This window comes from Eschscholzia californica, unplaced genomic scaffold (assembly GCF_041429995.1).
Source record: "Eschscholzia californica isolate CP2 unplaced genomic scaffold, dmEscCali1.0.p SCAF_4, whole genome shotgun sequence".
Classification (NCBI taxonomy): domain Eukaryota; kingdom Viridiplantae; phylum Streptophyta; class Magnoliopsida; order Ranunculales; family Papaveraceae; genus Eschscholzia; species Eschscholzia californica.
Window position 1 is genome coordinate 44429113 of NW_028238461.1, and position 24758 is coordinate 44453870.

A 24758-nucleotide genomic window follows, 5' to 3' on the forward strand; every position below is an offset into this window, starting at 1 on the left:
AGAAAACACAGAGTTGAGTTGAAGCAAGAGCTTTTCTCTTTCTCTCTTTTTTTTTACATCACAAATCTTTTCAAGAAAAGAGTAAGCAAGTAAACTTAGGAGTACTTTTATGAGAATAACAAGACAAGAAATGAAAGCCAACAATCTGAAACATGTATTCTTACACTTGACTGCTTATTGGTTGAATTGGGTAAGTAGAAAACAAACACCCTATAGCTTGTTGTGATGAAAACAATGTAGAGAGAGAGAGAGAGAGAGAGAGAGACTACTACTATGGCTAAGGAAAGAGAGAGGGAGAGAGAGAGGGAAATTAAGAGGTAAGGTTAGGGACCACCACAAACATTTAATTTTGATAGTGAAGGCATCTTTGGTATCTTATACATATAAATTTTTAATTTGTTCTGGCACCGCAATTCCCAATGGGAGTTGGGTGAAGATAATGGAAGAAGTTTATTTTCTTCTTCTTTGTTTTATTGATTTTTGAATGTGATGAGGGAGAGAGAGAAAAGATAAGATGGTGGTCTTGTGATAATGTAGGTAAAAAAAGAAAAAGAAATGCCAATCCAACAACAATATCTCTCCCTTTTGGATTCTTTTTATCCAATCAGACTACTTCTTGCAGAGAACATGTCCCTTTATTCATGTCATCTTGAAAATTTATTAACTAATTTAGAGAGAGAGAGAGAGAGAGAGAGAGAGAGAGAGAAAGTCTTTAGAATTTAGATTGCTCTAAGATTAGGGGGGGAGAAGCCAGAAGGGTGGTTTATGTTTATGTTTATGTTTATGGGATTGACATTGCAGATAAAAGGACAGACAATACCACAAATCACATGGTCCCTCCCTCCTTCTCTTTATCTTTCTTTCTCTACCCTTTTTCCACCTCTCTGTACAAGTACAACTGTCTTGGTGATGACTTTGAAATCTAAACCCTTCCATTGAAGTTTAACTCATTTAGATGTCACCATTTGACCCTAAAGCATAAAATCATATAAGTATGTACACATTATCATGTTTGTACATAGACCTCTTACCAGCATATGTTTGAATTTTGACATTTTAAAAAGTTCAAATACACAGCTTGCAAGTATGGTGATAAATGAATCATGAGATTGTTAGACACGGTCGAGTAGCAAATGGGGGTTAGTCTAGCATCACTGTTTTTACATTTTAAAGTCCGGCAGTATATATATAACTCCAAATTTATACATTTTGCAATTTTTGTTACTTATTCTTTGAAACTACCCATAAAGTTAGCAATCGATTAGACCAAAGTAGATTTTTATCTTGGGATTTGTAGTATTGCTACATGTCTAGAGACATGTGTCAGTGAAAAAAATGTCAAAATTTTCTTTGTAAAAGAAAAGAGTTGATATGTTTAGTGAAGAGGTAGAAAAAATTTGAAGAGGGAACATTCATTATCTTATAAGACCAATCTTGTCCTCTCCCTCAAAACCCCTAACCACCATCTAAATATATCTTGGTTACCCTTTATTTCCCTTATTATTTTCTGGAGGTTTGTGTTGGCTAGGGTCCACTTTTGTCTGTTTCTAATAGTATTGCTATTTATTAACTTAAATAGTTATAAAATCAAAATTGTCCTTATATTCCTTAAACTAGGTTTCCACCTCTCAGAGGGACATGCTAAGTGTCTTTCGACTAACGCTTTACGATCACAGAAATGAGAAATTTTATTTATCTCTCCATTTGGTCCCTCCCACAGCCCTCTGTCTGATGTGGCGACATATCACTTGAGCGTAGAGCAACTGGAGAGAGAATGGTGAGAATAGTATATACTCTAGTGATATGTCGCCACATCAGGCGGAGGGCTGGGGGAGAGATCAGATGGAGGAATAAATATAATTTTTGCACAGAATAAGATGTACTTTGAATTAACAACGTTCTAGAATCATATTATTTTCTTAGATCAACACTTTTTGTTGGGTCAATGAAAAGAGACGGTTTGATAAAATATGTGGAGGATTCGAGGAGAGAGTAAATTCAGGGAGAAAATAGATAGTAGTTTAAATATGATTTGGTGTAGGAGTTAGACACACACTCCGTAACCCAGAACTCTCAAGCTCGATTATCATGGAGTGATGACATATAAATAAGCTAACGTAGAAATATATGGACTTCAAGTTTCAATAGGATGATCTTAAAGGTCTTTATATAACTCTAGATCCCAAGATATTTTTGCAGTTGTAGTTATAGAGCTTATTCAATCCACGACGCCAACATATTCAGTATCCGTGTCATGTAATGATCTAATATGTGAGTGAGTCTATATAAAAAAAATGATAATATATAACTAAAGGTTATAATTCCTCTGTTTACAATAAAATTAAGGAAAATTCAAATAACTTTGTAGTAAAACAAGGATAGAAATGGAATAAAAGATCACTAGAGTATTAAAAGTATTCAACCAATTGTTCCATTATTACTTGCAACAAAAAAAAAATGTTCCATTATTATATACTGTAGGATATATTATATATATGGAACCTTCCTACTGGGGATTGGTAGATGGTTCTTCCCTGATCACTGTCTCTACTTTTCTCCCATTTCCCTTACCCTATTTCTTCCCTTTCTCTGGTGAGTTTCTGATCAAACTCAAACTCAACCCATTTTCTCTTTACCTTCCCCCATCCCTCTGTCTCTTACAGTCTTCTTCTTCAGTTCAACAAACACCCTCTTTTTCTATCTCTTTCTTGGAAGTAGCAATGGATGTGGACTTCCAAAAGTCTTCAAAAGAAGATCAAATGGAAGTTATGATGATGAATATGATGATGCAGATGGACTGCAATCTACCAGCTGAATTCAATGCTAACTTCTCCGACGACATACCCGAATTATCATCTACAATACTTCATCATCATAACTTCTCTCTTGACCCCTTTTTAAATAATCACAATCTAACATCTCCTACATCATTCAATCCATCATTTCTTGAAACTAGTTCAATTCAAGAACCAAGTTCTAATACACCACCATTTCCACTAAACTCTAGAACTGGGAATAGAGTTATTAGAACCATTAATGGATCAGAACTATCAAATTCGACCCATACCCGCAGCGGTATATCGCCTTCTTCTTCAAATAATAATAAGCATAATTCAGTAACATCAATGAGAGATATGATTTTTCGAATAGCAGCCATGCAACCAATTCATATAGACCCAGATTCAGTGAAACCACCAAAAAGAAGGAATGTTAAGATATCAAAAGATCCACAAAGTGTAGCTGCAAGGCATAGGAGAGAGAGAATAAGTGAGAGAATTAGGATATTACAAAGACTAGTTCCAGGAGGAACTAAGATGGATACAGCTTCTATGTTAGATGAAGCAATTCATTATGTTAAGTTCTTGAAGAATCAAGTACAATCGTTGGAGCGGGCCGCTGTGAATAGGCCCGTCGGGCTTGGGTTTTCGACCATGAGGTCGGAGATATCGAATTCGGATTATAGTAGTACTTCTTCCTTGGGGAAATGTTACCAGCAGCCTGTTCAAATGTTTAGCTCTACAGAGATGAATGCTTAATAAAATAATTATGGAGGTGATTAATCTTAATTAGTAGCTAGCTAGTTGTATTTTAAGTATATAATATAGATGTTTAGCAATTAAAGATGATGATTTTAAGGGGTTTGTATATGTTGAATCTTATTGTTTTCATATGAATTTAGGTTTATGAGAAGTCTAGTTAATTGGAAAATGTTGCTAAATGTGGACCTTCACATAAATTTGGCCGGACCAGATTTAGTGAGAACGTAAATAAACTTTCTCTCTCTAAATCTGACCAGACCACCTCACTTGACCGGGATTCACTCCAGAGAGGTGGCCGGTCATAGTATCACAAGTTAATTTATGTTACTCTAGATAGTGTAAGTTAATTTAAAGCCCAAATGTTACATCTCTCTGTCTTTCTCTCTTTCATTCTGTCTCTCATTGTCAATTGTCATAAGAACATGAGTGCATGGGAAATTCACGTGAAATATCAGAATTGGTGGATTTCATCCAATAATTGAACATAATATATGACCATCAACACCCTTCATCTAGAAGCTTGTGTGTTTTATGTTCCGAATTAGAAATATTCTCAGCCATTATAATTCCCGATTGGAATAGGAGGCCTTGGTTCTACTTTATTAAATATAAAAAATTGGGACAAAGGTTTAATTTAAAAAAAAAAAAAATAAGTTCAAATGACCAGATATATTTTATTGAGTTAAAAATTCAGTATTTGTATTTTTTGAAAATCTCAACTGATCGAATAAAGGTTAGTCCTTGTGTTGCACTTACAAAAGGAAACTGCAACCACTTATTCTCAAAGAGTCATAGTTTTGCGCCATATATATATATATATATATATATATATATATATATATATTTTTGAAGGGGATTATGTATTAAACTATTAATCAATGTGTTAAATTCACGATTATATAATAATCGGAGATAAACATTGAAAGTAAAGACACGATAGTTTAACGTGGTTCGGTCGGATACTCAAGACCTACATCCACGGAGAAATAACTCTTTATTATAATTCACCACATACAATTGTATGTGGGTTGATCGGTTACATAACTCAATAACTCGATGATTTAAATTCTGTAACCCAACTCATATTTATAGAGTGATTCGGGTTATCTAGTTTCCTAAGTTTCCTAACTAAACTTAGGAAAGAATGCAATATAAGAGATATCTTGAATATATGAATATATCTTCTGATTTTCATATATCTTGGTCTCTTCTTTTATCGTCGGATCTCTTCATCTCGATCCGTCTCATATATTTTGTATCTTTCGATATCTTCCATATCTTGTGTATTAGTAGTAACCATATCCAATATATCTTCCATATCTCAATACAATGTTCAAAGATAGCACCAAAATAATAGATCAAGACTTAAAGGTAGCAAAAAAAAAAAACTAGAGAAAAAGCATATAAAGTGCACATCTTATACAAAATTGTACTTCCAATTTGATACAAAAATGGTCCAAGGTTGTTCTCTAAAACTAGAGAAAAAGCATATAAAGTGCACATAGGCAATGTTGAAGTCTATCCATATAGACCACCCATAACTTTGACCCCATATGAACACTCTTATATTTTGGGCAATAGACTATTTCACTGCCTTAATTACAATTTCGTCATTATTACTTTAATCACCTCTTTCTCCAAACAATTTGAAGTCTTCTTTCTTTCGTTTTTATCTCATCTATGCTCTGAAAGCTTAGAAGGAGTTGAACAAGACTACTAGATAACATAAATTACAGACTTTGATTGCCGTACCATACACCCTTAAACTAAAAAATCTTTTCAAATAGCTAGGGATCCTTAAATTAACAGTATAATTTGACACTCTAGGGTGATTGGAATAAGAAATGTAGCTTAGTTAGTAAAAAAAAACTTATACAAGCATGAGGTCACAAATTCAATACTCATTGCTGTCAGGATTTTGTTTATTTTTTCAATTCATTATTATCTCGAACTATTACTAATTACATATGCAAATTTACGTTTTTAACAATATCAGAGAAATAGCTCTAATTTTTTTCGGCTCCGTACCTCTAAATTCGCGGCAACTAACAAACTTCTTAGTTTTTTAGTTGTTTGTGTGTGTGGCCTCTCTCTGTCTCACTAAATCTTGTATGTTGGTGCATGGTAGTTGGGTTGGGACTTGGGGGGGCCTAAGACTGGCATAGGATAACAACCACCGTCTGATATCATGATAAGATTTGGTAGCTATAAGTGATGATATTGATTTCATCAAGATAACACAACTTGCCTGCTTTTTGTCTTCTCATCATCATCATCATCATCATCATCATCATCATCATCATCATTTGATGCGGGGACTGTGTAAACTTAATCAGCACGTGCTCTTCTAGTCTTCTAGAAGCTAGCCCATGAAAAAACCATATCACGTTTTCCTCTTCTTTTTCTTCTCTAGCTAGGTTAAAGTAATGAAGTCCTTTACTTTAAGACTGGATAACATTTAATTTTGATGGTTCACAAGTTGAACTAGTAGCACCACTAACTAGACCTCATACCTTCTTTTATAGCTGAAATTTTCAACCCCCTACATAGGCTTTATCCTACTCGAACCTTATGTCTTTAAGAAGCTCACAATAAGTCTTATAATTTAGGGTGAAACCCGTCTTTGGACTCTTAGCCCATCTCTCTTTTAGCACTCTTTTTGGGTTCAAACTGAACAGTTTGAAGTCCACAGATTGGGTCAGTCAGGAGACTAAGAGGGTGTTTGATTTTTGCACTTATTAAGTGATTTTCACTTAATAAGTGTGGGCCGGCAATTTTAGGCCGTTTGTTTTTTCACTTAATAAGTGAATATCACTTGTAAGTGAGGTCAAAGTAAGTGCAAAAAAGTAAGCTCCGAGTGAGCTTACTTTTTTACACTTACTTTCTAAGTGCTAAAAAAGACATTTTTATCCTTCTCCGAATATAATAATTATCAATATGATTATAACCCAAAAGAAAATCTCAAACAATTGATAAGTAAAAAAAAACTTTTTATGACTTTAGCGATGACACTTTTCCTTCTCACTCATCCTTCACCTAAGCTTTTCTCTTAAATTTTTTTCACATCTATTCCTTTGATAGTCTTGAAACCACCCAAACTCCATGATGCAACGTAAGTTCTTTCTCCTTCATACTTTTTAATTATTTGGTTAATATTTTCAACACAAAGTATTCATAAACCGTAATTCTCTTGTATCTAAACTCGGGAGCACAATGAATTAGTATGAAATACTAATATGTAAATACTTTAAGGTCAAAATAGACAATTTCTCATTTTTATGACATTTAGAATTAATATAAAAACAAAAATCAAGCACTTAGAAGTGATGGAAAACAAACGCCACAACACTTACAAGTGATATCACTTACAAGTGATATCACTTACTAAGTGATTATCACTTAGTAAGTGGTAGCACTTACGAGTGCTAAAAAATCAAACACCCTCTAAGATTGGTCTGTGTTGTTCAAGTCCACCACGGATTAGGTCCAGTCTAAGTGTCGTACTACCCCAATCCGTGGAGCCCTAATAAAAGAGGAAGGCTCAAGAATAAAAAAAAAAAAAAAAAAAAAAAAAGAGGCGCCTATTAACCAACCCAACTCATAATTTGATAATTTTAACTAACTGGCCACATCTTTAACTGTGTGTTGCCAGGTTCGAAAATGAACGACTAGTCTTGGTATTTGGTTTACACTTTGGTGTGATAAGAAATAAAAATGAAATATTACGCATTTTTAACTGTACCTGTAGCCACGGAATTACTAACCTCATCCCCGCCCGCTCCAAGGTCTTGTATATTGGCGCCCCTACGATGGTGGGAGATTTTCACCCTATCATATTAAGCACCTCTCAAAAGAATTTTTCCTTCAAACATATGTAGATTCGTCCTCAGTCCTCACCCATCCCAATAAGAAGTAGACTACAAAGGAGAAAATTTTACCAAGACCTTCACTTTTGTTTCTCTCGGACATAAGTTTCTTGTCTTGCTACAAAGATAATTCATTCTTTCAAAAACCTTTAGATATAAAAAGTTAATTTCTTTGTTGTTCTTTTTTTGTTTTTCGACAATGGGATGAAAATGTGTCATACGGCAAAGATGGAGTCTCCTTATTGTGAAATATCAAACCAATAGAGATAATATCTAAGCTAATTGACCGGGTCGGGTGACCCAGCGGGTCGGACAGACAGATGTCTATCCTTGACACTAAAGTGCAAAGCTATCTACTCTAATAACTGTTGGATGGTCTTGGGCCTCTCTCACCCCAAAAGCTAGCTCAAGAAGTAAGGCTTCTCCCACACTTATTAACACACTCTGTGCCTCTTCCACAATCAATGTGGAATTATCTAACAATACCCCAGTTTACAAGTAGCTAAAGGCCCCAAAATCATGAAAATGTGGTCTCACGATCAAAACGTCCAAAAACCATAGGTTTCATAAGGTGCAAGTTCGAAAAGTACAAACCAATTAGGAGATATAAAATGTCAAAGTTCCAACCGGTAAAAAGTTATGCATTCAGTGTACTTGTGTATCAACAAGGTTTGTCAGCTTTAATGCCAAAAACCTTTGTATGAATATATTTCAATTTGCATATCACATTTTGTTGGATGCCTTATGCATCTAGCATTGTGTAAAAGTTGTTCACGGACAAAAACGTTACGATGTTTTTTTTACCGATTATCTGTCAAAATCTGAAAATTTATTCATAAAAGTTGTCTTACATTACAAAAATGTCATTATAAAATAAAAATGTGTTTTCAGCAAAAAAAAAAAAAAAAATTGTCGTCGCATAGCACATCTTAAAAAATGTGTTGAGTAATTTAGTACTTTGTATCTGAGATAGCTATGTGCACTTGACATTAACACATCAGTGTTATGACTTTTTGTCCCTAATCTGTTGTTCGACGATTGCCCTTTTTTTTCTTGACATAAACCATTTTTACAAGCTTGTACTCTTCGAGTTGATTCTTTAATTTGCGGAGAAAAATTCAAAGTATTTTCTTTTAATGGGTAAAAATGCAAAGTATTTTCTTTTAATGGGTAATCTCGGATGTATCTTGATGAAACCTTAGAATTGCGTATCCAGACCTAATAAAAACAAAATTGTCGTCAGCAGAAAAAGAGACTCTGTTCAGCAATTTGCACTCCTCTTGGAAAATTTAACTACGACGTTATCAGGCGGGGTTATGACCCAGCCGAAGGCAACATTTAAGAGTTTTTTGTATGGAAGCTTAGAATCCAAAATTTTGTTTGAAGGACTGTCAGGTTTGAAATTACCCAAACCTCCTTCAAGCTTATTTGAGGAGAACCTCTAAATAAGAAATTTGGGCTTAAATTTTGGTAGACTAGCATAATTGCTTATACCAGAGGTTGGGCTTGTCATTATGCACCCTATGTTCTTAATATTTTCGAAAATGATAAGGCCACCCGAAACACAAAGTCGATTTAGGAGAGAAAGCAAGATGAACAGCCGGGATTGAAGGGTCAAAGTTCTCTCTTAATGATGCTTTTAAGAATCCATGAATCTCAACCACCCATCCCAATTTCGGCTTCATTTCTGCCTATGATGGATTTCAGTGGCTGTATCGCGGTTGTAATTTTTTTTCCTTCTTCCAGTTATAACAGAAACAATACTGCAATTACAGCATACAAATTCCCCTAGTAATATTATAATGTAGCAAAACTCAGAATACTGACATATTGTCATTAATACGGTAACAAACACAATACTTACACTCATGAATACGTACATTATTGAAACTATTTAGCCACAAACAAATCCCCATCATGGCGATTTTCCGTTTGCTCTGAAATTCTTTGTTAACAGAACTCTGCACCGAGATTCCCCTCTGTAGATGAACCATATTTATCAGTTGTATACTTTACTAGATAAGTAGAACAACAAACCATGTTCAGAACAACAAAAAAAGAAACCCAAATTTTTGCTCCTGATTGGCCTCGAACTTGGACTCGCTGGGCTCTTATGTCTTAGCGTACCCGTAACTCATAAGCCAATATGTATTCAAGGCTGGAACTACTTAGCCGGATATCAGATGATCCTACGTACTAGAGTTTCCAACTGTTCATGCCATGGCGGCACAACCTGTTTTTTGTCCATGGCCAGAACTCCAGGGTTAAAAAACGGACTCTAGAATGCTCAGCCGTGGTTGTGGCTTGTTCCAGCCACACCAGGTCCATAAACTCGCTGTGCCATTGTGGACATGTGCTTTGCCGTGGGCCCTTGGCACTCAAGGGTGTAGGGACCATCAAATCCATAAAGGTGGTTATATTTTACTTCTCTGGCACCGAATTACGTATGAGCCTTTCATATTAAGTAACTCAGTTGTGCAAAACTGCTTAGGGATTTGGTTAGAAGATTACCTGGTATTAATGGTGAGGAATTTAACGGAGTTAAGGGCTGCAGCATTAGAAGGCAGGGCATGCGAAACAACCACTCAATGAACCAATTTGTCCACGTTTGCGAAACGATTTGATCTTATCGGTATTTTTGGTAACTTGATGAGCCTGATTGTCTGAAACTGAACTCCGCATCTCTTGAGCTTTTCTTTGAGCTGATTTCAGTTTGTTCATGATCTTATCCATCGATGATGATCTCTTCTTCTCCAGTTTCATCTAAACAAGTTCTTTTGGTTAGTGTTAAACAAGAATGATAAATAGCAGAGAAATTGATGCTGATGTCTACTAAGATATCCTATTAAAACCATAACCAAGTAAATCGTAAACGAAAGGATAAGTATGTATATTTCACACTGGTTTCAAAAGATTAAGACCCATTGTTTCAAATCATTTTCACTTTTACGTGTACCAAGTATAGCTAGTCTAGAGTAGAACCTCTAGTTTACGAATTGCTGCCTCAGCTTTTGCTTTCTGCAAGTTCTCCCATGCTGTAATCTTAGCGTCCTCACTTTTAGATCTGCAAAAACACGACAAAGGAAAGGGTTTGGATTACTTTTCTCTTGTAATTTTCTGTGTAAATCGACTTGGTCCACTAAACTACATTTAGCTAGGAAGTGACAATTGTTTCAGTCACCTACCAGTGCAATAAGATTGGATGATCAAGACAAGGGTTTTAAAAGATGATATTGAACAGTGAACACGCAGAGAAGTGTTTAAAAGAGAAAAATATAAATAAACTCTATTGGGATTACCCGAAGACGTTTTATTGAAAAGAAATTTTTTCCACCAATAGAAAATGACCTGAAATTAAACTCTAATTTTTTAGCTAGTAGTACGACATATAACTAAGTGCAAATCATTTTTCGTATTGCTTGAGATCCGTGGATGAAATTAGATCATCAATGGTTTTTCAGATCACTTCATCTTTATTGATGTAGATCAACTGCCTAATGACATAAGATGTAAGACAGAAGAATTCATACTTTGATGTGGATTTTGTGCTTTCTGCAGCCTCCCAAGCAGAAGCTCGAGACTCTGCAGCTTTATTCTTCCAATCCTCAACAATTGCCAAGTTGTTTTCTGGTCTTTTAGTTCCATGTTTCTTCGACCATCTTGTCACAATGACTCGGTCATCCACCTGTACATCCCTCACTTCCAATGGAGATGAATGGCGATCCTTCATCTCAACAATGGGAAGGAATGATGGAGGAGGAGAGGGAGAGAAAGAATGCCTCGCTTTGGGAGAAGAACATGTGCTACTCTCCGGGCTCATTTGAGTTGCCATATCCCTTCTTGAAACAGTAGGAGAAATCATCGTCGCTGCATCCTTACTTACATCATGCTTCCCACCTGCACGTTTCTCCCAGTGTTACAGATAAAATGGAAATATTTGGAAGCACTTATATTTCACTAATCCACAAACCGATGAACTTCAAATTCTAAACATAACCAGCAGTCAGCATATGCAAGATAAGAAGCAGAGAACATATTGTATTGGTAATCGAGGACAGGCACAAAGACACATCTATCTTCAGCAATAATGATTTCTTTGAGCAATTATCATGTGCTACCGGCACATCATTTACCAATTGAACCTTAAACATAATTTAATTTTAAATACTCCTAAGTTGCACAAGTATTTAGTTATTGCATATGGCAGAGTGAAGATTCTATAATGAGGCTATCTGGATTGAAAAGGAACCAGGTATATGGAACAAACAATTTAAGACAAGTCCTGATTTGCTATGTGCATTTGAGTTCTTACGGCTGAATATGAAAAGATGTGAAGTCAATAAGAGGTCTTTAGGTAGAATTCATTTAGAAGCTTAATTTGATAAAGATATATGTATACCTAGTGAATCAGGGAAAGACGCCCTGCTTAAAAGTTCCGTTGACCATCCATGAACACTAGCCGAACGCATTATACAAGGCTCCATACTCTCTGAATAGGATTCTCCACCACCAGCACAACCACCACTACCATCACCACAAAAATGACTCTGACCAGGCAAACCATCATTAAAACCCCCAGCTGAAAATGGAGAAGCCGCTATAAAATTGGACCTGTTCCGACTATCAAGCATGGGAATAGCAGGTGAATACATCGAATAGTAGGCAAGACCTGGTGGCCCAAGCGGCCCACTTTTCGCTTTGGGACGTCTTTGAGGCAATTGTGATTGAGATGAAGTCTTGCCACCACAATCTCCAGAAACAGGACTAAAAATCCATTTTTCCGCATCTTCCCATTTTGATGGTAAAGTCCTTACATTTTGTAAAGGTAGTAACGCAGCACCAGCATTCCTTCGACCACCATTTGCAGCCAAAGGGACTCTTTCTGAGCTCCAACCTTTCTGCATCCCCACATTCCCTGGCCTATAATTTGGTGTTCCAGGACTCGGAAAGGCACCTGATTTTCGTGAAGAAACAGTAGTTTTTTTCATCACAGTTAAACGCGGAGAAGGACTAGTACCATTATTACTTCCTAAATTTTTTAGATCTAAAGAAGCAGTCCTTCGCCTATCCGGCTGCTTCGCTGCCTGAAGCGCTTCAGATGTGAGCAACTGATGGTGGCATTCTGGGGAAGGAAGGAATCAATCACAAGTCAAAATTGGAATTAGAGAAAGAAATAAGAAAACATAGTGTTAAGAGTTTTTCTACCTCTAAGAGCTTGAGAGATATAGTTTTTAGCTGGATATAAATTGGGTGAAAGATCTTCTGTTTCTGTTTCTTCTTCTTCTGTTGCCACCAAGTGAATAATTGAAGATGAACAGTTAGTCACTGAAGAAATTGAAAATTTAGGGAATCTTTTATCTTTTTTCCCTTTTTGAATAGAACCTAATTTATAGCAGTACCTTTAGCTTTATCTCCGTTTCTTGCAGGATGAGTCTGTTTACGCACTAAAGATCTGGATAGACTTAGATCTGGACCACTTGAATAGTCCTGGAAAGATTTAAAAAAACTCATGAGATGAAGTCATTTTCTTGATTAATAAAGACACAAATTCGAAACTCTCGGTTATATTTTGAATGCTAAAAGATCAGAATCTGTCTGTTTTTCATAGACAAGTTCCTTTCAATACTTTCCTTTTCGACCTCCCGCCTTTTCTAGGTCTTAATTTGAACTACTATAAGACAAACATCAATAATAATCACTCTCAAATCTCAATACGAAGAAGAAGAAGAAGCTTTTACTTGTTTTTAGTCATTCAAGAGTCCAACATTTTGGTGAAATTACATAGAATTGACATTCAAATGTTAAACAAACACAAATCATCAAAAAAAAAATCAATAGATTTCAGTGAAATCATGAAAATGCAAAGTTGCAGAGATGAAGAATACATGCAAATTCATCAAAATCGAATGAATGATGAATCAATTCATCTAGTATTTTTAGTTGAAAATCGCTTCCTAGTCAAAATTTGAAGGCGACGAAACGGAATAAGAGGAGAAGAGATAGTTGAATCACCTTGGATAATTCGGAGATGAGAGAAATCTCGTGATCATGAACATCGGAAGCAAATGAAGAACGATCAACACTTCCAGAAGTGGAAGAGAAAAGACTAAGATTGGATTCAAGTGTCAAAATTACAGAATCGGGACTGTCGTCACGAGCTTTGAAAAACGATTTAGTAGTAGAATGTTTTTTCTTCTGTTCGTGAAACCCTAGCCCCATCATTTCACAGTCCTCAATTACTAATTCTCATGAGTGAGAAAGAGAAAGAGAAAGAGAAAGAGAAATAGAGAGAGAGAAAGTGTGATGAGTGTGGGAAAACTGAGAGAAACAGATTCTTTTTCTTTACTTTGTTTGGTTTCAGCCCTGAAACATCTGCTTGAGTTTCGGGTCTCTGAAATTGTTTATAGTATGATTTTTTCTTTGTTTGTCATCTTCGCGTGCTTGGGAAGTCATGAAAACTAACGTGAATTTTTTAGTCAAGATTCTTTTGGGCGTGAATACTCTTTCTCCTTATCTATTTTGACTCATATATTAGTTCAACAAAAAAAAAAAAAAAAATTGACTCATATATGTTGATGTCAAATATCAGCTAGAATTCAGTTCAACAAAAAAGAAAAAAAACTAGAATTATTATTTATACATGTAAGTTTTATTACAATACAAATAAGAAATCAAAGTTCTTTTTGTAAATGTCGGCATACTTTAAGGGGTATGATTCCGTGTCTCGAACCTTTGACTTATTGGGTGGAAACCAACTTGGTAACCACTTCAACCAAAAGTTGTTGACAAATGGGAAATCAAAGTTGGTACATCGTTCTAAATTTTATTTTCAACTTAAATTCTAGTCCATTTTGCTAACATGTCTGCTGGAGTATTCTGCGTCGATATAAGCAAAAGTTATGTGATGGAACTGAGGAATTAAATTCCTTATCTCCTTGATGTGGTAGAGGGATTGCTACTGTACTTCGCTCTTTACATCTTTAAGGTTATAGGTGAGTTTTTAGTTGTCATTTTCAATATTGATATTCTTGTATTCAGGCCCGGTCCTGAGATTTTGGAGGCCCGAAGCGAGTTTTAAAAATGGGGCCTATATGCGTTTTACAAGAAAAAAAAATTTGTACATCAGAACTTTTTGTGTTTTCTTTGCACATAATGTGAGATTTAAACATGAAACTTCTGTTCACAATTAATTTGCACTCTGAATTGAATGATTTGGTTGAGTTACTCGTAAATCGGCATGGGTTCGTGGAGAGCCCTTGTCGGTCTATGAACGACCTCACAATTAAGTGGTTCAGCAAATTCAGAATTAGGTGAATCAGTATATTGTTTAGTATTTTTTTTTAACCGAAAAAATATATATTAGATAATGATTCTCCAAAAAAAAAATCAATAAGTTTCAACCTTCTTCTTTTGTGTTTGAGGGGATAGTGTTGATTGTGGTTTGATTGTGATTGTTCCCCTGGAGGTTTCATAATGGTGGTAGTTGTTGTGTTGAGGTTTAGTAATGGTAGTAGTCGTGGTTGTGATGGTGGTGGTAGTGGAGCTACAATGGTAGAGGTTTAGTGATTGTGGTGGTGGTAGTGGAGGTTTAGTAATCGTTGTGGTAGTAGAAGTGTCAACTGAAGTAATTCTTTTTTTCTAAATCTACAGTTTAATGGTGGTGGTGATGATAGAGATAGTTGTAGAGGTTTAATAACCGTGGGTGTAGTAGTGGAGGTACAATGTGGAGGTTTAGTAGTTGTTGGTAGAAATCAACTAAAGTAGAAAAGAAAAATTAATAAGAAAAAATTTGCTTATGCTTGAGATCGAACATGGGTTGTTTGGACTGCTTAAAATGTTTTCTACCAATTGAGCTGATGTTAATTTCTGGTCAAGTTTGATCATTGTTTGTATAAAGATACAAAAAATCGGGGCCCCTTCGGTTCTTAATTTTTTACCTTTCATGAGGCCCTTTGGCCCTGGGGGCCCGAAGCGAGGCTTTGCTCGCTTGCCCCTCAGGGCCGGCCCTGCTTGTATTGATTGTCACCCATTGAATGCCCATAAGAATAACCATTGCTTCACTTTCTTTACTAGTTCGAGCTCTGGATGAAGATGTTTTTGTTGCTATAAATCAAGTCAAGTGATCATGAGAAATGAAACTTACGCGAATATTTATGTCAACCTTAATAAATAATGCGTCCGATTTATTTTTAAATGCAATTCAGCTTCAACTGGAGGGCACTATTTAGTATTGTTCGAAATGTTCGTTTAAGTGTGATGCCTACTAATATTCGCCGGGAAGGCGAGAACCTGATTTATAACCTGAGTTGGGGTTGTAATAACATTTTGGAAACATCTATTACATCTGGCTTTCCAGATAAACCAAAGGATGGTAGATAAGTGTATATTGTTGTTAGGGCATTGGGAGTACTCATGTTATTTCCAAGTAAGAATCCAATCATTAAGCGAGAGAATATTAATATTAAAGTAAAACCAAATATTTCTAACAAACGTGCAATGTAGTAGGGCATGTTCCACAGTTTGAGTGAGAGTACACGAAGGACAGTGAAACAAATTATTAATGTATCTTCCAATACGCGAACGTACGGGTAAAACTCCTTTGCAACATTTCCAAAGAAATAAAGTAATACGAGGTATAATGTTGAAATGCATTTAAATTTCCAATTGGCCTCCGTACTTGGGTTGCTAAGGTGGGATATAGATAAGTGTTGGTACATTGAAGTTACTATTGGTTGAACCCACAAATCACATTATCAATATTACTCAAAAATAACTCCTCAAAGTTCTCACATGGACACATCGGTAACAACATTTTACTCTTTTAGTTTTCCCGGAAATTTGGTACTCACAACAAGGGTTTTGTTAGGTGAAAAATGATAACTCAAATTTTCATAGTCTTCAACTCCTTAGGTATTTTGCAATTTACAATCGATTGCAAGAGATTTTACAATCGTTTGCAAGAAGGGTGCAACTTGTTTGCAAAAAATTGCAAAATGTTAAGCAAAAGACTACAAAAAAGTCGCAAAGTATATTGGATTTTTAACTAAACAAGATACATATATTTTTAACCAATAACAACTACAAATGTTGGATTTCTATCTAAACAAAGTATAACTTGTCTTTATAACTTTGAAAATTAAAAAAATTGGACCTTCGACTCAAGTTCCTATATTATAACTAAATACAAAAAACTATTTTGTACATGATTAGTGTTCCTTAGGGATGTGCCATGTTAGAATGATGTTTAACTGTCTCGTTATGTCAGTTCCACATGACTCGCTTACAAACAGGTGAGCCACGTTACATTTTATTTTGGAAATGGACTACATGAGTTACCATTACAAGGCATTGATACAACATGAGAAGATAATACAAAAATATATTAAAATTCACGAATATAATAAGCTTAAAATTGTCTGATTTGAGTCCTAAAGGTCATATACATCTGCCCCTAAAAGGCAACTTAAAATGACTAAAACTCAACTAATCTACCTCTACTTTATTTATACCCAACTAATCGCCTGACTTGAGCCACGTTTTTTCTGAATCAACAAGATTCTATGTGAAATTCGTAATTTGTTCAAATTACTACACAAAAATAGATCAAGAAAAAGTGAAGTAAAAACGACATTCTAGATTCTACTAAAAATGTTAAAAATTCTATTAAATTGTATTAAAAACAAAAATCATTCACGTAGTCATTGTTTTATTGTTTATATAATTGTCAGCTTGCCTCGAACTCTTGACTTCCAACGTGGAATATAAACCTCTTACCACTCGAACAAAGGGTTGCCGGCTAGTCATGGTTATTTCGTATATTAGAGAAGTCTTTTTTTTAAAAAAAAAAAATTATTAGAGTAGTCTAAATAAATTGTTCTGCTTCATAAAAATCTTTTAGCTTTGTTCTTGTGTATTTTCACTATTTTGACTATTTCAACAAAAAGAAGGTTGGGTTAGGAGGTTGAATTGAGGTAACATGGCATATTGATTAGAAATAATTGATGAGAAGCCGTTGGTATATATATATATATATATATATATATATATATATATATATATATATATATATATATATATTGGGGTATTATTTTTTGTTGAAATATATATTGGGGTATCTAACCCTCAAAACCGGCTGTCCAGCTTGTTAATTATTTGCTTAGAAACTCTGACACCATCTTAAGAAGAATCCCAGATGTACAAATTATTCTATAATTGCTATTACCCATCTAATAAGAGCTGTTGTAAATTAACTAAGAAACTCTAACGCTATCTTAATCACTATTATTTCAAGGGTTAATTCTTCTCTCATCCCTTATAATTTTACTAGCTTCTTTTAGCTCTTTTATTTTCTCTAAATACAATGTTAAACTATTTTTTACTCCCTGTGTTTTTTATTTCAAGCATAACCTATTAAGTTGTTTTGACGACAAAACTTGCACTCTTTTCGCGCAATAAATATTGCTAGCACATAAAAAAATATTATCTAGTTTTACACTAACGTTAGTTGTGTTTTAATTATGTAAGAAAATTAATTTATTCTATCGAAATTCTCTAATTTATGGTTGGAGTTAGACAAATGTTCGTCGTCATTCACTACATATAGATCTAAGCTACTCAAGCGCTTGAGTAAGAGGGTTATCTTGTATTCGTTTGGTTATCTGATACAAATATGGATTATATAATATGTTGATTCTTCATTGAGATTTGGGTTGAAAGATACAAAAATATAGCTTATTAATAAAGTTAATATTCTAAAGAAGTTTACATTGGGTTCTCTTGTGTGTTGGGTTTGTAACTTTGCACTTCCCCATAGACTTAACTTAGTCTATCAATTTTGGAACAATAGAAAATGGACATACTTACCATATATCTCTAACTCTGAACTTTCAAACAAAAAAAAATCTCACAAACACTCATTTTCATAGCATCATATTGCTAATTAAATTAATCTAAAAAACAAGTATAGAAATTATGAGCACCTATTTTCATTGGATGATAATAATCACACCTATAAAATAGACTACGTACGTACAATATACATAAATATTTTCAGATACAATATTTTTCTAAATTTTTCATAATTCCCGAGTAAACCTAAAATTTTTCCATTTTCATTAGTATTTTTATTTATCCAACTCAAAATACAAACTATAAAATGTCTCTTCCACCTATTATATTAGATGTTAAAACACATTTGTACTGAATATATTACTATGAAACTATATCTTATAGACCTTTTTTATTTAACAACAAAATTCAGATTCTGATCTTCCCACGTAATTGAGAAACAAACAAATTATCATCTTATCAAAATAGAATTAACATCCCACCTAACACATATGTATATAGTTGAGGTCCTAAAATTGAAATTTATGACAAACCACAATTTGTTTAGTCACTAATTATACTTGTCCAATTTTTTTTTTCTAATCTTTATGAGTTCATGCTTGATAGGAAACAGCATTTTAATTGTCTTTAGTGAATGGGTTGGGCCTCCCCAAAGATTCCAATAAATAATAATAATATGCATGCAAGACTGGCCAATTCTTGAATGTAGGTCCCTTCCTCAGTCCCTCTTAACTATATTTCCATTAAAATCTATCTTCACATGCCTCACAGCTACTTTACCACAAAAGCCACCGAATAATTATTCTTTCAAATTTTCAAATTCTAGTTCTCAAACCGTACCAATTTCGATATCCCCCCGGTACTTTACCTAATTGATGCTTGCCTTTAATTTTTGGTTATACTGTTTAGGTTTAAGGTTTCTTGCGACAAACAACACGAAGATACGTACAAAAACTTTACTAGAATTTACATAAAAATTTATCTGGTAAATACTACTTGCAGAAAATCGAACCCGTAACCTCCATCGTTATAGTTTTACTTTCTGAATTTACATCTTTTCTAATTGAAGAAGTGATTATTAACGCGAAGTTCTTTTTTTTTTTGTGTGCAAATAACACGAAGTTGAATAACAGCATTTTGAGTTTGAAAATCAATTGGTGTTTTAACAACAAGGAATAAACTCTCATCTTCGTAAATAAAGTTGATTTAGTTTTGAAAATTAATGGTTAGACAGCTACAACTTTGAAAAGGGAATTTTGATGTACAAAAGTTAGTTGAGAATATGGTACTTTCTATTTTAATGTTTGGTTCAAAGTCAAGATCAGACTTTTAATTTTAAAATAGATTGTCACACGTCTTTAACAGATAACAATATACTACTAGTTGGGACACATAAAATATCAAGATGATTAAAACCTAATAAAACTTGAGGTCCTCAACATCATTGCATGTCTCTTCTTTTGCCTTTTTATGAACTTAGATCTTCCTATGTGCTATTGGATTTATCACTATTTCACTCTTTCTGTTTAGTGGACCCCTTGATTTCTTCGTCGTTGTCCACATATTAAGTGCGACGTTATTTTTAAGTTCAGTAGTCTCTATTTTGTCGGTGGCACGTTTGCTATACTTCAATGGTGTCTATGGTCCGAACCTTGTCGTTCTATGTAGAAAGCCAAGCAACCCATGACACCACTAGAGCAATTTAGGTTTCTCTTGAATCTTAGATAATGTTTGCTCTTACAGGTATATATATCAATTTAGGAGCTTGCGAAATCGCATTGGTTTCAAAAATTTATATGGACTCCCTACGTGGTTCTCTACTTGACCTTCGACTCATCCTACTGTCATTGAGCTGTTATAGACATGTATTTCTGTAAAATGTCGGTGAAGAACAGTGAAATGATCCAAAATGGCCAAGCAGTGCTCAAGTATATATTCATGCGAATGCAGATGATATAACCCGTAATGAATCGAGAAAAAAAACACGTAAATATTTTCCCCTCGTGTCAATATATTTTATTGTCAAGGATCTCGGTGGAGTAGATAACAAACACATTAAGCTAAACTAACACATTATCTTTATGTAACCTAACTATATTGACCTTCAATGAAGGTGCAAACAAAAAGATTACAGAAATGGGGAAGCTTAATCTACAAATAATATAACAATCTAAGTTCTCAACTCACCGATCGACAAACCACTCTTCTCGTATATGTACAATCACTACTAATTTAGTTCCTCTAATCAAGTTTCTTATTCACGGTTTACTTCACCAAGGCCCCGTTAGTGTCCGCCTTAAACATCGCCTTTTAGCTCCGGCTTTCTGATTCATCATCTCTAAGGCCTGCAAAAAACAAATAAAAAGAAAATGCAACATCAAGTCACAGTTTGTTTTAACCGATGGGCTTCGTTAACTAAATCACAATGCATTCTCTTATCTATATCAACTTGTCATGTGCAGAATATTGCATTTATTAACGGATTAATATCTCTTACATGTTCGGTTTCTTGATGCACCTAGTCTTTGATGTGTCCTTCAAGTTAACTAGTGTGGACTAATTGATAATTTGTTTAATAGATAACAGAATAAGAAGGGATGATCCCATAATGCAGTGATTTCAGATGGATCACATCAAGTAAGAGGTAGTTTCATTGGTAAGTACTTTCATACTTTCATGGGGCAGGATATCTAGTTTTGGTTTATCATATAAAACAAGAATGTTTGAAGTCATCAAAGACAGAGAAAATCGTAAACCGAAACTTTGACTCTTAACACAAATTATAGGGACTTATTTGATTAATATAACATATCACTGCAAGATAGTCTATCACCTAAAAAATAAAGGGTTTCTAACAAAGTTCAGCTTTTCCGCTACTAAAATGGTCTGTTGTGTTATTCGGCCCAAGTTGAGGAGATGGTGTTACTTGATCAGAATACATAGGTTCGACCTCTTTGGCCTGTGGACTAGAGTAGTTCTGGAACATTGTCCTTCAATGGGTAATTCGTTAAACTTCACTTGATATCCTTAGGACTAGTAGGTCATACACGAGTAAGCCCTAATACTGACTATGGGAAGCTGGCATGACCTTATATTGACTAGAATCTTGAGAATTTACACAGACTTCTATTCCATCATTTGGTGGTAAGGTAATGAAATTACATACCTGTTTCTGCATCTCCATAGTTTCAGCCTGCAACAACCCAAAGATGATCAGGGAAACGATGGAACTAAACTTAATAAAAAAAATGGAAGTATGGAACTAAATGCAATAAAAAGGTCGATACTCCACAATTAGAGCCTACCTGTTTCTTCTGCAATTCCTGGTTCTCTTCTTTCAGTTTTGCAACTTCTTCCTCGAGCTCCATTGTATAAGCCTGGCAGACACCCAGAACCACAAAAAGTTCACAAAAACAATAGACAATATGGATAGTCTTTGTTATGTATTTTCACCTCTTGAAATAATTTTGCGAGATATTAACATGAATATTCCCACGCTAATAAACAATTTAAGTAAAAGGTATCTTCATTTTCAATGCCAATTCCCAAACAAGAGCTAGTGAGTTATCTTCATTTGTTATGAGTTCTGCCAAATTCTATATTGTGGCGGCTTACTGGTGTTTGACCATTTAGTGGCTATGACTAACATAGTAAATGTGTTTTCTTCCTCGCTTGATGAACTTACTACTCTTACTGAGGGAGCCCAGAACCTAAAATTGCTGTAAGTTCGAGGCTATTCAGGATTTATTCTATTTATGCCCTAAGCCGGTCAATATGACGGTTGCTCATTTTAGGTGAACCAGTACCACAGAAGAGGTAATTTTATAACGATTAAGATACTGAGCATTGCTTATCAAAGAGGCAGGTGGTCATTTTATAAGTAGGGGTCTAAGTCAAACCTTACTTCTCGGGGAGTCGGGGTTAAGGCTCGAAGACCGACCAACATTAATACCACAGCCCAGGATATACAGTCTTAACCCAATGGTCCGTAGAAGTCAAGACGAATGTGTGAGGGGATTTCACATTCTACTCGTCTAAATGTCATAGTTCGAAATAAATGAAGGTTTTGACGTGATCGTGTGTAATTCACTAGTATATATGTACTACTATATTGGCAATAACCCAAAACATAGTGAGAATATTACCGAAGACAATATAAAGAGAACGGGAAACAAACAGAAATAATAAGTGTATAATGTCAAGTTCAACATTCACCTGCTTACGAGCTCGTGATCTTGCAGCTGATTCTCTATTCTTTATCATTCGCCTCTGCCTCCTCTCGACAACTTTTTCCACAGCACCGCTACGTTTTCCCCTTAAGGTTCCATTAAAAACATAAGGACCCGGCAATAACGTAGAATTATTTCCATTAATCTTCCCAAACCCGTTTGAAGATGGTGGATTTGCAGGCGTTACCGTTGCAATTGTAACAGCCCCTGCTCCTAAACCACCAACCCCACCACCACCAACACGACCACCGCCACCACCTTGAACAAACCCATTGGTCATCATAGTTTCCCCTAGTCCCACAACACCACCTCCCATTCCTTGGTTAGCCAACTGACTGTTGTTCGCTAGATTCAACGGAGAAGCATAAGGAACAGGAGTTTGCTTTGGAAGGATTTGTTGTGGCTGTCGGTTTTGTTGTTGCTGAGAAGTTATAGTCCCATTTAAATTGATACCCAAAGTCGGGTTCTGATTAGTGAGTGGATTATTGTTCTCAATAACACGACTAACACCAATTCCATTTGCCCGATTTGGTTGTCCAAATCCAAGACCTAAACTACCATTGTTATTAGTACTGTATAGCTCACCATAAAATCCATTACTATTTGGTCTTCCAACTGATTGAGTCTCTTCCCTTACAACCCCTGCTCTCACCAAAAAATCCTCCAAAGTCATCTCTCCTAAAGTCTGTTGTCTTTGCTGTAAACCCGTTCCCCCATTAACAACTACATTCTCATCTTTACCACCACCACTACTACCACCACCACCACTGCCACAACCACCTCCACTTTCTTTATATAAGTCTCTCCAAACTTCATCAACAGTCTTTGTACTCAGAGTTCGGGGTAGCGTTAAAGATCCCTGTCTTTGAAGATTTGCACCGGGAACGCCTCCATCGGAGCCACCAAAGGAAGCAGAAGCCATACCCATGACTTGAGCCTCTTCAGCTGTCCATATATTCCTAAGTAATTCATCCATATTCATTGATCCAAAATCCTTCCCAACTCCACCCATAGAATTTTGAAATTCATCAAATGTCAATGAGTAGATGGATGTTTGCCTAGCCAAGGGGAAAATTCCAGGAGCTCTTCCACCACCAGCACCACTGCCACCACCATTACTCTCCGGTGGCCCATCACCCATGTTCTTGAAGTTCAAATTTGACCCCATTTTTTAATTCCTCAAATATGATCAGATTAAATTACTAAACTGAACTAACTGTCTCATCTAGGCTCTAGCTAACCACCAAATAGACAACCAGATCTAATACTTTTCTTACTTCTTTCTTCTCTCACTGTTCTCCTACAACTTCAAATCCAAATCCAAATTGTGATAGCAACCCAGCAAAACCCTAAAACAACTTCAAAATTTAGATAAAACCCAAGCACAACTACAACATCTATACCTAATGACAAAAATCCACAGATTCAAACATTCAACCAAAACCCATTTAAGCTCAAAAATTAACCAAAACCCCTAATTTTAACATCCCAAATCTAGCTAGAAACTATCAAACAACAACAATTCCCACAAATCAACAAATATAAAGAACCCAATTCTCAGATCAGGAAGCTAAAATCAAGTAACTTTATACACTAGAATCTAATAAAACAAAGAACTTCAAAAAACCTTCAAATTTTTTACCAAATTATTGAAATTAAAACGTTTTTATTCCAAAATTATGAACAAGAGTGAGAAAAGGGATACAATATGAAAAAAGATACCTGTTTTTTTCTCCTTCCCGTTTTTTCGGGTTCTCTCTCTCTCTCTCTACACTTTCTCTCTCTACTGTGTATTTTCTGTGTCTTGTTCAGTATAGGTTATTATTGCCTAGAGATAGTGGTGCCAAGTGTCGAGCGATCAATTAAAAAGATTAAAATATTAGAGAGCCAACAACTTTATAAAACGTGGACCACTTAAGTTGCTTCAGCTTTTTTATTTGACATCTAACCAATAAGAGAGAGCTATATGGATCAATCTTGATCGCTCATTTTAGTTTTTGACAAGCCATTAGATCAAGATATTTCTTTTGTCTTTTTTAATTCTTTCTATATTTGGGAAGTATTAACTTAAGTTTTGAGGCACATTGCCCATACCCTTTACTCCTTTAGACTTCGCCAAGTGACCATGTTATGCCTCAAACATCTCACTAACTGTTTTTCAACTAGAAGAAATTTCTCAACAAAAAAAAAAAAATTAAAAGAAATTGGGGAACATAAAACTAATTATTTTGATTGAATTAGTTAGTCCTAACTATAACTATAGAGGGATTGAGCCA

General features: G+C 35.1%; 3 protein-coding genes across 5 annotated transcripts; 1 reads left to right on the forward strand and 2 right to left on the reverse strand.

Moving 5' to 3' along the window:
- The first annotated feature begins 2495 nt into the window (after window positions 1-2495).
- LOC147545013 (uncharacterized) lies at window positions 2496-3690 on the forward strand. The gene has a single exon (XM_086636829.1). The coding sequence runs from the start codon at window positions 2496-2498 to the stop codon at window positions 3534-3536; it is 1041 nt and encodes a 346-aa protein (XP_086492955.1). The 3' UTR covers window positions 3537-3690.
- A 5484-nt stretch (window positions 3691-9174) lies between these two features.
- On the reverse strand, window positions 9175-13956 carry LOC147545014 (Remorin family protein). 2 transcript variants are annotated; one of them, XR_015223223.1, is made up of 8 exons: window positions 13418-13956; window positions 12805-12892; window positions 12611-12688; window positions 11805-12527; window positions 10936-11302; window positions 10388-10469; window positions 9875-10168; window positions 9175-9366 (listed from the first exon to the last, which is right to left on the reverse strand). XR_015223223.1 is itself a non-coding variant. In XM_086633404.1 (8 exons), the coding sequence occupies exons 1-7, from the start codon at window positions 13625-13627 to the stop codon at window positions 9962-9964; spliced, it is 1755 nt and encodes a 584-aa protein (XP_086489530.1). In that variant the 5' UTR covers window positions 13628-13946; the 3' UTR covers window positions 9175-9384; window positions 9917-9961. The 2 variants fall into 2 exon arrangements, 1 of the variants encoding a protein (XP_086489530.1); XM_086633404.1 differs by having other exon boundaries at window positions 9175-9384; window positions 9917-10168; window positions 13418-13946.
- Window positions 13957-20246: 6290 nt separating this feature from the next.
- On the reverse strand, window positions 20247-24342 carry LOC147545015 (ABSCISIC ACID-INSENSITIVE 5-like protein 5). 2 transcript variants are annotated; one of them, XM_086633488.1, is made up of 5 exons: window positions 24205-24342; window positions 22469-23831; window positions 21559-21630; window positions 21420-21446; window positions 20247-20598 (listed from the first exon to the last, which is right to left on the reverse strand). In XM_086633488.1, the coding sequence occupies exons 2-5, from the start codon at window positions 23648-23650 to the stop codon at window positions 20524-20526; spliced, it is 1356 nt and encodes a 451-aa protein (XP_086489614.1). In that variant the 5' UTR covers window positions 23651-23831; window positions 24205-24342; the 3' UTR covers window positions 20247-20523. The 2 variants fall into 2 exon arrangements, with proteins under 2 accessions (XP_086489614.1, XP_086489615.1); XM_086633489.1 differs by lacking the exon at window positions 24205-24342 and having other exon boundaries at window positions 22469-24202.
- Between the last annotated feature and the right edge of the window lie 416 nt (window positions 24343-24758).